At 35.7% G+C, this 13,629-nt stretch overlaps 2 protein-coding genes across 4 annotated transcripts; both read left to right on the top strand.

Annotated features, from left to right (window-relative positions):
* The first annotated feature begins 814 nt into the window (after positions 1-814).
* Positions 815-9,367, top strand: LOC116145286 (polyribonucleotide nucleotidyltransferase 2, mitochondrial). Of its 3 annotated transcripts, none has more exons than XM_031430735.1 (16): positions 815-1,202; positions 1,710-1,865; positions 1,941-2,111; positions 2,580-2,705; positions 2,794-2,955; positions 3,165-3,284; positions 3,741-3,878; positions 4,002-4,164; positions 4,972-5,097; positions 5,346-5,476; positions 5,812-5,950; positions 6,142-6,225; positions 6,370-6,449; positions 6,937-7,080; positions 7,406-7,981; positions 8,690-9,367. In XM_031430735.1, exons 1-16 carry the CDS (start codon positions 864-866, stop codon positions 8,792-8,794), a joined length of 2,760 nt encoding a protein of 919 aa, XP_031286595.1. In that variant the 5' UTR covers positions 815-863; the 3' UTR covers positions 8,795-9,367. The 3 variants fall into 3 exon arrangements, with proteins under 3 accessions (XP_031286595.1, XP_031286593.1, XP_031286594.1); XM_031430733.1 differs by having other exon boundaries at positions 5,812-6,031; positions 8,690-9,366; XM_031430734.1 differs by having other exon boundaries at positions 864-1,202; positions 5,812-6,031; positions 8,693-9,362.
* A 661-nt stretch (positions 9,368-10,028) lies between these two features.
* On the top strand, positions 10,029-12,455 carry LOC116145142 (putative cysteine-rich receptor-like protein kinase 43). The gene is made up of 8 exons (XM_031430575.1): positions 10,029-10,361; positions 10,447-10,774; positions 10,894-11,019; positions 11,135-11,271; positions 11,337-11,547; positions 11,622-11,856; positions 11,934-12,084; positions 12,165-12,455. Exons 1-8 carry the CDS (start codon positions 10,029-10,031, stop codon positions 12,453-12,455), a joined length of 1,812 nt encoding a protein of 603 aa, XP_031286435.1.
* The last annotated feature ends 1,174 nt before the right edge of the window (positions 12,456-13,629 follow it).

The raw sequence follows: 13,629 nt of genomic DNA, 5'->3' as shown, positions 1-13,629 counted from the left end.
TAATGATATATCGACCTTGAGTAAGCTCGCGAGTTGCTCGAATCGAGCATTGAGAAGCTCGACTCAACACATGAGCTACTTGAACTCAGGCTCAACTTGAGTCGAGCCCAAGCAACTCACGAGCAGCTCAACTTGTTTGTAACCCTATCTTTAATTACAATCTTTGTAATTAATGAAAATTATAATCTCAACAAAAGAATTTTTGTACATACAATTTTCACTATATACAAAAAGATACTAATCAAAGATAATATCATTTTCCCACCCATCCAAACATCACCTACTACAACTAAGAAAGCAATCCACGAAATCTCATGGTTGGATATTTTGTTTACAAAGATCCATTTATTATCCATTATTGTAAGGATAAAAGCATAATACTATATTTGATTAATGATTAAGGATAATATTGTCTTTTTGTTTTTTTTTTTTTTGGGTGTGAAATGTCATCCTTTCTAGATATATTGTTATATACATATCTGGATAATTTAAGTGTTATCTTTAATTGTGACTGACTGTTATGTGATTTTTTTTTTTTTTTATGGATTTTTAATTAATTTTGAAGAAATGACCGTAAATTTATAATCTTAAATTCAACATAAATGGATTGAATTTTAATTTTTTAGATTTTATACATTTTAAAGACGGGTGTTTATAATACATTTATGAGAACGCCATCTGACCGTACATCTCTTACCGCGTTGCTAGGTAATGCTTACCATACATCTCACCGCACCAAATCAGAACCCTAAAACCCTCTTACTTCTAACACCAGCTCGTCCTCTTTAGTCTCTCCTTAAACCCTACAAACCAAACTACAAAATCACAGTCACATTCGAGCTCCGTTCTCTTTCAATCCATCAATGTCCTCATTGGCCACCAAAACCCACCCGCTTCTAACCTCTCTTCCGAACTTCCTCACATGGCGAGCCCTCGGCTTCCGCACAATCTGCAGCGGTCGCCTTGGCTTCGCCTCCTCCGACCCCGGCCCTGACCCGCCCGCCCCGCCCGTGGCAGGTACCAAGGTTCTAGAAACCTTCAAAGAAGAGTTCGAAATTGGATCACGCTTAATCACCCTTGAGACTGGAAAAATTGCCCGCTTCGCAAATGGAGCTATCGTTTTGGGCATGGATGAGACCAAGGTTTTGTCCACCATTACCTCCGGTAAAGGAGACGCAGTTCGCGATTTTTTGCCTCTCACTGTATGTGTAATTTTTTCAAATTTATATTTTTTGAATTATTGATGGGTGTATTTTGTTTCAATTTTTTGTGGTATTTTTGTATGCTTAATTGGGTGTAAAGACGCACTACATAAGTTGTAACATTAGCGATTGGAAAGAAATTGAAGAGTTGAAATTCACAGAAGAAGATAGACTTGTAGTTCGAGACTGGTGAACACTTTTGGGTAGAGTGGGAGTTTTAATGGGCGCTTATTCAGAGGTGACAATATCAGAAACATATAATGTTGAAACTGACAACGATAATCATGAAAACTAATATTATAATATAAAAACAAAAAATTGGTAAAATTGACAGGAAGAGAATTGTCAACTCCCAACATTAAGATATAGAAGGCCCTTGTTGTGAAGTATATAATTTTTTCTATTGTCATCTTCCTAAGAACTCTCTGTTTTTGGGAGATTCATTTTGTGAAAGCATTTGTGTCTATTGATCACTATAGGTTTTTTAATTGATATGTCTTTATATAGGTTGATTATCAAGAGAAACAATATGCCCAAGGTATGATTCCAACTACTTTCATGCGGAGGGAGGGTGCTCCTAAAGAACGAGAACTTTTATGTGGTCGTCTCATTGATCGGCCCATACGACCACTATTTCCAGCAGGATTTTACCATGAGGTTCAGGTATGATGTTGCAAGTAGTTTTGGTTCTATTGCTTTCTGGAAGTTTCTGTTGACTTTGATATTTCTCAATTCAAGGTAATGGCAAGTGTTCTTTCATCTGATGGGAAACAAGATCCAGATGTAATGGCAGCTAATGCAACATCCGCTGCTCTTATGTTATCAGATATTCCTTGGGGTGGTCCCATCGGTGTTATACGTATTGGGAGAATTGCTGGACAGTTTATTGTCAACCCAACCGTGGATGAGGTAAAAATTGACTTGATTATTGTTTGTCTTTGCTTTCCCCTTTTAAAATGTTCTGTTGATTGTCTATCTGCTAATTTTCTCTTAACAAAAATGTATCTTTTTTTTTTTTTTTCAATTTCCTAAATGATTTTTCATGATTGAAGTCTCAGATGCTGTTATTTCAAATTCTTCTGTAGTTTTTCTGATTTCTTCTATTATGTATCCATAAAATATTTTTCACCTTTTTGCACTGATGATTCCTTAGGCTCTTTTTCTGTTTTCGTTGTGTACTTATAGAGTGTTATGTACTAAACTAATATTTTGTTGCATTCTTTAGTTGTTGCTTATACTTTCAGTATGATTTTTTCCAAACTGTAGTTGAAGCGGGTTTCAAGTTTATGAAACCCTGAAACTGGCACTATTAACACCAACTCTCTCATACTTTGTTTGTCTTATTTTTTGGATTGATGGTTTCTCAATATAATGCAGCTTAACTTGAGTGATCTCAACTTAGTATATGCCTGTACAAAGGACAAAACTTTGATGATAGATGTGCAGGCACGTGAGATCTCAGAGAAAGATCTAGAAGCTGGATTAAGACTAGCTCATCCTGAGGTCAGTTATCAGGATTAGACTTTGAAGAGTATCTCTCAGTTTCTCTTTATCTTAGAATGTAATAACTGGATTGGTTTTGGTAACTCAGGCGGTTAAATACCTTGAACCTCAAATCAAACTGGCTGCGAAAGCAGGAAAACATAAGAAGGAATATAAATTGTCAATGATCTCAGATAGAGCTTTGGAGAAAGTCAGTAACCTTGCTGCAGCACCTATTGAAGCTGTTTTTACTGATCCATCATATGGCAAGGTGTGCTCCATCTTTCTTGGTGCAGCAGATTTTAATCAAAGAATTCTTTTGGGGTCTATTATTGTCAGATTTTACTTGCTTACATGTGTATTGTATGTGTGCACACATCACCTCTGTGTGCGTGTGCATTTACATGTGATGACATGGGTTATTTCTGTTAAAATGTACTTTTGATTATGCAGTGGTAATTTTTTCTCTTATTCTTCCAGTTTGAACGTGGAGAGGCTTTAGAAAAGATTGCACAAGAAGTGAGAAAAGTTCTTGAAGAAGAGTGTGATGAAGAAAGCTTAAGTGTCCTACCAAAGGCAGTAGACACTGTGAGGAAAAAGGTAAGGTTTGACTCAAAGAAGGAAACAGAGTTGTGGGAGCTGTTGGAGTTGCTTTTCTTGTGATGATCTTGTTTATGACTGATTTTGTGATTTGATTGTGTTCCTTATAATTTTTTTAGTATTCTTTCTCTTGTTCTGAAAATTTTAGATTTTGCTCATGAATTATTACTGAAGTACATGTTCTTATTCACCCCATTTCTGTAAAGAAGTATATTTGCTAGTTCAGGGCTGGCCTCTATCATAGTTTTGAAAAATCTATAACTTGTGACTTGTCATGGATGATATAATTGAGCTGAAAGTGATATCATTATAACTTCTTTTTTTGATATTTGGGATTTTGGGAGAAATGCATTCAAAGTAGTCGTTTGTATTGCCATTTAGAGAGCCATTCTAATCTAACTAGAGTTATATCATCTTTTAAGATTGGCTATATTTTAAACCTAGTAAAAATATCAGGTTGTCCGCAAAAGGATTATTGCAGAAGGCTTCAGGGTTGATGGGAGACATCTTAATGAAGTTAGGCCTGTTTATTGTGAAGCTGGTAATTTACCTATATTGCATGGATCAGCACTTTTTTCTCGGGGAGATACCCAGGTCAGTTGACATTATTTTGTTTCATAACCTAAATCTTTAAATCTTATAATTATAAAAAAAATCAATATATGCTTATGTCTAAATAAGTTTAATTTTCATAACATTTATATTTATATAAAACAGGTCCTTTGTACTGTGACACTTGGATCACCTGCAGATGCTCAACGATTGGACTCCCTGGTTGGCCCCCCAACAAAGCGATTCATGCTTCACTACAGTTTTCCACCTTTTTCAATCAATGAAGTTGGTAAACGACTTGGCCTAAATAGGCGTGAAGTCGGTCATGGTAAAAATGATTTTCACTTTCTCTTTTGCTATGCCCTGATTGTCATATGAATCCAGTAAGAATGGCTTGTTGGGCTTGATTTGTCAATTTGACTTTTTGAGGATGCACCAATAGATTGGCTGCTTGAGTTGACATCACATTGTTTAGCTTATTCTTTCTTGACTAGTTTATATGTCTCTCTCTAGTCCATCAACAGAGAAGTATATGCGATGTCAAAAATATAACGGGAACTTAATTTGATAGAATATGACTCAGTTTGGCCTAGAAGTTGGGTTAGGGGGCAGGGGTAGCTTCAAAACAGTCAGCAGTCACTGAACTAGGTTGAGATGCCTTTGACTGGTTGGTAAAAAGTGGAACTAGCCTCTGAAGCCAAAGCCTAGTTGGATAGTTTTCCTGTTCTTCAGGTCTCATGCATATGAACCTGGGGAAACTTACAGCTTAGATAGGATGGCATGAACTCGAGGGCTTGAAACATAATATCTTTGCTAATGCTTACTTCTTAGTATTACTTTTCTGTTACTGCTTTTAGCTCTCTTCCATTTGTTTTCATTTAGGATTGAGTTTTTCTTTTTAATTTTTGCTGATTTCAAAATGTGGGAAACATGTAATGCTCCATGGCTCTCTTAAGTGAGCCATTACTATGCCATTCTGGTTCCGGGCATTGACCCAATAACTTAATTACCCATATTTCTTCTCGCAAAGCATCTTGACAGTTGAATCTAGCAATAGAATGCTTAATTTTTTTATTCTATTTTATTTATATGTGAAATCACAATAACTTATAACTAGTTTCTGTAATGTTTGTAGGAACTCTTGCAGAGAAAGCTCTGCTTGCTGTGTTGCCTCCTGAAGATGGTTTTCCATATACTGTCCGTGTGAATTCAGAGGTCATGGCCTCTGATGGTTCAACATCCATGGCAACTGTCTGCGGAGGTATCTATTCAATTATGTAATTTTGTTGTCTGCTTGGAAAACTTTGGGATCTTACTTTCTTTATATTCAATAATTGTGCATTTAAAATAGTTTTCATGTTGGTAAGGAGTACCTGATAAACCTATTCATCTTATGTGTCTGGATTGATTATGATACTAATGGTGTCTATAACCTTCAATACCAATGATGATTTGGTGTTTTGGTTCTCTGAGTTAAATGTTTATTATGATGCTTTTAAATTCTTGTAGGCAGTATGGCTTTGATGGATGCTGGTATTCCAGTACGAGAACATGTAGCTGGTGTTTCAGTTGGTCTTGTCAGTGAAGTTGATCCATCAACTGGTGAAATTAAGGACTACCGTATATTGACTGATATATTGGTGAGATTTTGACTTGGCATGTTTCACTTATTGCCTGGGTGGTGGTGGTGGTGTTGTTGAAACATATTCATTCAGATATTATTTTTCATAGAAAGTTTTCAAGAGCTTTTAGAAAGTTTTAAATGGTATTGCTCTTTCTATACTAATTGTAAATAGTGTCTTTATTGCCTTTAGAAATTTTAAAGTTTTGGAATTTACCACAATATAGCAAGTAATTTGGTTCTTTTTAGGGGGGCTTTATTATGGTTTTTAGATAGTTATTTCTTATATGTTTGCTTTGTTAAGTATCAGCTAACTCTGTTTTAGAGTTTATTGAATATTTTAGTTTTTTACAGGGTCTGGAAGATCATTTAGGAGACATGGACTTCAAAATTGCTGGCACTCGAAAAGGAGTTACAGCAATTCAGTTGGATATAAAACCTGCTGGAATTCCTTTAGATATTATTTGTGAGAGTTTAGAGCATGCACTTAAAGGTCGTCTTCAAATCCTTGATCACATGGACCGGCAAATTAGTGTAGCACGGACTCGAGATGATAGAAATTCACCTCGTCTAGGTTAAAGTTCACCATGTCCATTGTGCTTGTGATTTTACTATTAACGAGTAACCATCAGTTTGGTGCTGAGTCTTTTCTCCGTAGCTGAAAATTTATGATCTATCATGCAGCTACCTTGAAGTACAGCAATGACACTCTTCGCCGCTTGATTGGCCCGCTAGGTGCTCTCAAAAGAAAAATTGAAGAGGAAACAGGTTTAATACAAATTAAGAATGCATTACTCATGTTTGTCATTTGAGCTGGAGACAGCTTAAACTTGCTTTTTTCCTTCTTACTTGAGATTTATATTACTTTGTCCTGACTTTTAGATAATTATTAATCTTCTGCTTGTAATTCAGGTGCACGGATGGCTATAAGTGACGGAATGCTTACTATAGTTGCTAAGAATCAGGAGGCGATGGAAAAAGTACAAGAAAAGGTACTTTTTGCATTTTTTTGTTCCTCTAGTTAGATTTAAATGTGCTTTTTCGTATGAGTCGCAACATTTCATTTGAAATGGTTGTATGTGATTGTATTAAGTAATATAAAGGTTCAAAATTTTCGCGAACATCTCTGTAGTCCCTAAAATTGAAGATCCAGCATCTGTACAAAATCCATGCAGAACTTTTAAAAATTCACTTCTCTAAAATTCTAATGGTTTGAGATTTCTTTATTCATTTTACCATTCTCCTTGCTAATGGAGTTGCATTTTTGTAAATTTCTTGGAGGAGATAGAACTTTGTTTAAACTTTACTGCTCTGCTTCAATAGACCTTAGTAAATGTTTTACACTGCTCAGACCGTATGCATCTGATACTTTCTATTCCATTCATATTCAGATTCCATATGGTGTAGCTACTGGTGATTGGTCTGCTTGTTCTTTCTGGTTTTTACATATTTACATTCTGAAGTTATCTTGCCCTTCAGGTTGACTTCATAATTGGCCGTGAGATTGAGGTTGGGGGTGTCTATAAGGGTGTTGTAACATCAGTCAAAGAATATGGTGCCTTTGTGGAGTTCAATGGTGGCCAACAAGGCCTGCTACACATTTCTGAGTTGTCGCATGAACCGGTATGTAATGAGCAGTTGTAATTTTCTTTCTCAATGGCCAACAAAGTCCATCTTTTATAGGAGCTTTGAACTGCAGAAAAAATTGCCTCGAAGTAACAAAGTTGCCAATGGTTTCGAGAGAGTTCTGTCGATTGATACCTCTGTAGTGTTACTTTGAATGGAAAATACCCATTAATTTATTAAAATATGTTAGATGGATAAAAAGTGCTCATAATATGATACTGCTAGGTGGTCCAAAGATACGTCTTTGAAATGGTTATAGTTAGACAAAGGATGCTAATATAAATTTGAGGTTGGCTAATTATAGTGATGATGCTTTTATTAGGTCTCTCGGGTTTCAGATGTGGTGTCCGTTGGCCAGCAGCTCTCTTTGATGTGCATAGGGCAAGATGTTCGTGGTAATATTAAGCTATCCCTTAAAGCGGCTTCACCTACACCTGGAGCTGAGACAAAGAAAGTGGTTGAAGAATATGTTCCAGTCTGCAAAGAAGCTACTAACGGTTGGGCATCAGTTGGAAATGTCTCTGATGGGCAAAACCAGGAGTTCCCAGAGAGCAAAAGTGAAACTAGTGAGGCAAACTCATATTCTTCCTCAACCCCAGCAATATTAATTCGAAGTGCTGCAGAGTGTGATGAGGAGGAAAAATCTTCTGGTTTGAGTCAGAGATCAAAGAGAAGATCTAAAACTGTGGCTTCACAAAGTAATAGGAAGCCAAAAAAATCTATGCCTCAAATTGCTGCATCTGGTGACAACAGTGATAAGAAAACCAAAGTTGAGAGTCTTATTTCTACAAGAAATCTGAAGCTTGGAACAAAGGTTACTGCCAAGGTTTATCAAATTCGTGCACGTGGGTTAGTTCTTGATTTGGGTGGTGGAATTCGTGGAATGTATCGGTTTAAGGTATGTATCTCTCATTGCTTTTGAATGGAAATTTGCCATAACAAGGTTGATGGTGTTGATATGATGATGCCTGGTATTTTTTAGTTAATTTTTACATTCTCTCTTTATTCATCCCAACCTTTTGCATTCACTTACTAGATTCCAGTTTTCCAATGCACAAAATCAAAGGCCATATGATTCCTTCCTGTTGCTATATCTGTGCATATTTGTTTGGTTTGCTTTTTTGGTTACCTTCCTGGATTTTTCTCAAGTATACGTTTCTAAATAACTAAATCATCATTGAGAGATGAGTGCCTTTGCAATGCACGTGATTCATCTTTATTTTTTAAACAAAATTACTTAGTCTCCTGTCCTTCCTTTACTACCCCCACACACCACACACCACCCCCACCCCCACAGCCACACCACCTAAAAAAAAAAGGTTCTAGTGACCAAATAATCTTTAATGAAACCATTGTGATCATAGTGGATTTTTGAATCATGCTGTAATCGGAATTTGATAGATCCCTTTGGTTTCAAGGATATGAATTTTCTGTTTCACATGTTTTAGTCCATGGGTAGATTTCTTATTTAAGCAGAGTAACGTACTTGGTAATTTGACATGTTATTACATAATAGTAAATGAGTTTGAAACTTCTTATTCAAGAAGAGCTGGTGAAAGCTTTATTTTTCATCTGAAATGGTTATATCTTCTTATTGGCTTCCAAGCAGGCAAATGGCAAGAAGGAGTTCAGGGTAGGCGATGAGTTGCTGGTAAAGTGTTCAAGTTTTACTAGCAAAGGGATTCCAGTCTTGTCTTCAGTCGATGAATAATATTTACGTTGACTTTCCTTGGCAATACATTTTATGCATGGCGACTGGCTAACATTGATTCGAGGGAATATTTGTGCCAGCAGCAAGGAAGCAAAACATGGGCACGCTATTGCAGAACAGAGTTGATGAGGCTATTGAATGTTCAGCAGGCAGCAAGGTGGATGAAGCCTGAGCGAATTCTTGTTAACTGGATAAATCTGCACTGCTGCCCTCAATTCAACATTATATCCATACGAAGCACTCCGAACACTCACTGCATTATGGTTGTGAAGGGATCTGCCATAAGTTGAACCCATGATTCAGCATTTTGATCGACCTCAAAGTTTAGGTTAGGTATGGCTTTTTTGCATGTATCCATTGTAAATTTTAGGTTGAACATTATTACTAAGAAAATACTGCTATATTTGACTTGTGTCAGTGGGGTTGATAAGGTTGCTTTCATATATATTTAAGAAGCATTGGAGGGAACCCAGTTTTATAATGTTTGGAGGATTTGGAACCATGGCAAATAAAGTCCAATGGAATCGGAAATTTTCACATGTTCAACCTGCTTCCATGTTCTCACTTATGCATCACAAAGCCATTTTGGTGTCCTCCATCCGTTTCTATAGCATCTCCCTCTCATTAATTTATGTTTTGTGCTTTCAAACTACATACAAGGGCTATATTTCTATTATTTCAAAAAATTTAGAGAGATTTTTGTTATTTAATCAAATCTTAGGATTAATATTTATTTAATACCATTAAGTCTAGTTGTCCAATAACATTTTTTTAAGTGTCAAAAAACTATCAGATTATGGTTTATCTAATTGAACGGCAAAAACGAAATAAATTAATAAAGAAAAGATTCTGAAAACAGATAAAGACATGGCATTTGCAATTGCATGGCCAAGAACTAATAAAAGGATAAAGAAATTAAACTGAAAGTTGACAGAATTGAGTTGTATTGTCGTGTTAATTAGCTTTCACTGTTTGCAGTTGCCACCTCCCAAATATTACAAACAATCTCCTTATTTTAACACCACAACTACAACAACTCTAAATATAACCAAAACAAAGAAGACAACCAATGAGAAATCGGAATTTTCCCTTCAACAAATAAAGAAAAATTAAATACACATTCCTAAAATCCCCTTGTTTCTCTCCTTTTCTTTCTCTCATGGAAAATCTCAACCTAATCGTCCCGTTGGTCATCTTGATTTCTGTAGTAACTCGTGCAGACCCCAGAACTAACATGGTAGAACATTTCTGTGAAAAAATGACCGAAAAAGATGCATCAAAATTTCCCATTCATAACTACTCAGGTTTCATGGATGGATTGAAAGAACAGCTAGGTCGAGACAAGTATGTGTCTTGTACAATTGGACCTTCCTTAAAAGTTTATGTGATATCACAATGCATGGAAGATCTTTCTGATAAAGAATGCAGAGTATGCTTCTCTCAAATTATCAACGTCTTGGCCAATTGCTTTCCAGCTTCCAGCGCTCGTGTTTATCTTGATGGATGTTTCATGAGGCTGGAGAATTACAGTTTCCATGAAGAATCTATCGGGTCTATTGATGTCACGGTGATAAATCTATTTCGCTTTTCATTTTATGCTTTGGTCAATTTGTTTGGTTTTTCAATTAATTTAACATGTTGTATTACAACAGAAATGCGGCCAGGATACGGAACCTGAGAAGGTATTCAAAGAGCTAGTTGAAGAGGTGATAAAAAATATCGTCGAGAAAGCGCCGATGGATGAGAGAGGGTTTGCAGTGTTCAAGGAGACTAGAAATGGCATATCCGCATACGGTATGGCGACTTGTTGGAGAAACCTGGACAAAGATATGTGTTCAGAATGCTTAAACGAGGCAGCTTCAAGTACAACATCTTGCTTGCCATCAGTGGAGGGCCGTGTGCTCAATGCCGGCTGCTTTTTGCGTTATTCTCATTATCAATTTGCCAATAATATGCAATTCAGTAAAAACGAAAGCCATGGTATGATATGAATGTTATATATAATCAATTGCCTCCTATATATACTAGTATCAGAAAAATATTTAAGAGATATATTTCTCAAAAACAATCAATATTTCTAATTGATCATTTTCCTGCAGCTCAAATATGGTTGTACATTACATATGCTATTTCTGCGGTTATAATATGCATAATGGCAATTGGCCTGGGATTCTTTGTGGGTAAAGTTACTTACAGAAAGATGGTTTTCAGGAAAATGCAAAAAGGTAATTCATTTTATAATTTCCTCAGATTAAGCTCCTCCATTGAAAAGTTTAAATGCAATTACTATTAATTCCAAAAATGAACTTAATTTTTGTTTTTTTTTTTAAATATATAAAGAGTCGGAGATGGACTTATCAGCATTACATAAGAGCTTGCAGTTCTTGCAGTTCAAGTACTCAACACTAGAGAGAGCAACAGACTCCTTCAGTGAATCTAAAAAGCTCGGTCGTGGAGGATTCGGAGAAATATTTAAGGTAACTAAATAAATTCCTCCTCAATTGTCATCTTTTTGATACCTAATGGGCATGAATCTGAGCAGGGAACCTTGGCAGATGGTAGAGAAATAGCAATAAAACGTTTACTATTAAACAGAAAGAATCAAATTAAGGCGATTTGCAATGAAATGGATATCATGAGTCGAGCTCACCATAAGAACTTGGTTCGTTTTCTCGGTTGCTGTTTCACAAAAGCAGACAGCTACGTTGTCTCTGAATACGTTGCAAACAAAAGCCTCGACCGAATTTTGTTTGGTAAGCAATCTGATTAATCATGCATAATTAATAAATTAATCTCTTGTAACCTTTTTGCTACACATGGAAGAAAGACCCTGAGGAGAAGAAGGAACTAGATTGGAAGAAAAGGCTTGCAATAATCATTGGAACGGCTGAAGGTTTAGAATATCTTCACCGCTCTGACGTCCAGATTATTCATCGCGATATTAAAGCAAGTAATATTTTGTTAGACTTGAAACACAGACCAAAAATAGCGGATTTTGGGCTCGCCAGGTTTTGCTCAAGCGAGAAATCCCATTCGCTCAGCACCCCCATTGCCGGCACATTGTGAGTATTATATATACATACACTGATGATTATATTCCTTAAAATTTCATTTTCATAATCAAATTTTATTTCTTTAGAGGGTACATGGCTCCTGAATATATCGTGAACGGACGATTAACTGAGAAAGTAGACGTGTACAGTTTTGGAGTTCTTGTACTTGAAATCGTTAGTGGAGTACAGAATAATAAATTTCAGTCAGAGAATTGTTTCGAAACTGTAGTTACTAACGTAAGTTTCGAAAAAGCTTTTACCTGAACATATAATAAAAACGACAAGTTCCATCATTTTTTTTGGTTCGAAAATTGCAGACATGGAAGCATTTCCAGGCAAACACAGAATCAGAAATAATAGACAAAAGCATGAAGAATATGGAAGAATACAGAGATGAAATAGAAAGAGTTGTTTGGGTAGGTTTATTGTGCACACAAGAGTCACTGGTTCGTCGTCCAACAATGACAAGCATCATTCAAATGCTTAAACAAAAGGATACTCCATTGCCGCTTCCATCGAGGCCTCCATTTATGGACGAATGGATGGAGTTAATGTCACCTTCGGCAGGCTTGGCCTCTCGCCGCCAATCCTTACAAAAATCTTCATAGGATTTTAGATGAAGGTTTAGTATTAATTAATTAATTAACTCATTGTCGTGTAATCACATGTTCATATTAGTTTGTATTATTTGTTTACTTTTCTTTGTTTTTTATTTTTTTCTTAGCTTTATACATGATAATTGATAGCCCATCACTTTGAATTTTGTTCAATCAAGTCCCCACCATGAATTAAATCAAGCCGGCACCTCCTTTTTGGCCTTCTAGATGCATTTTTCACACTTTATTTTTTATATTAATTTAGTGCACAATAGTCTGTGTTATTAGCACCGTATTCGATGGATGTTAATCTAATTGTTGACATTACTCAATAATTACAAAAAAATTTCTTGTTAAATATATGATATTTAAACTAAAATTATCAAAAAGATTGTACCAAACATATCCCTTTATTTAATGATAATCAAAATAAAATAAGGATAGTTGGAGGACTCATCATCGATAAATATAGTTAAAGTGTACTTTAACCTCAAGGGGTTAGCCTAACAGTCTAGAAGATTTGTTTTTTTGATTAACTTCTTGAGTTCGAATCTTAAGATCATCTATTATATTTATGATTTACCTGGTCATTTAGACTTGTAGGGTATTCAAAATGGACTATAAGATTAACCGAGGTACATGTAAGTTGACCCCGGATACTCCGGTTAAATTTAAGCTAATTTATAGTTTACAGATTAAGATTGTTTACCTGAAAGAGTCGGCAGGGTTAATAACATAAATTACAGTAATTAAATAAAATAGAAAATGAGTGGATTAGCACATGCATGGTGGTGGAGATTTAGATTATGAAAGGCTGAAATGTCAAAGTGCAAAAAGGAAGAATGACATCATATATTCACAAAACAAAGAGAGGGACCCTCACTTGCCAATCTTTATCTTCACTCCTTCACCCTTACAAACAAAGTTTCTACCTTTATGTCTCTTTCAAACTAGAAAGTTGCATTGCTTCTAGATTCATTATCTAAACTTGTAATTCTTGTATTGCAGATACCAAAATTTGGTCCCTTATGTTAGTTTGAAAAGAGAAGTTGTAGTGCTTCTAGATTAAAGCAACCATGATTGGGTTTATATTATACATGTTTATAGATTGACCCCAATTCTCATATCGTACCCATATAATATCTAAATGAATTCCATTTCAATTTGCCAACGTAAAGCTACACCT

This window comes from Pistacia vera, unplaced genomic scaffold, assembly GCF_008641045.1.
Source record: "Pistacia vera cultivar Batoury unplaced genomic scaffold, PisVer_v2 Contig460, whole genome shotgun sequence".
NCBI classification, from domain to species: Eukaryota; Viridiplantae; Streptophyta; class Magnoliopsida; order Sapindales; family Anacardiaceae; genus Pistacia; species Pistacia vera.
This window is presented reverse-complemented; position numbering and strand designations above follow the sequence as displayed.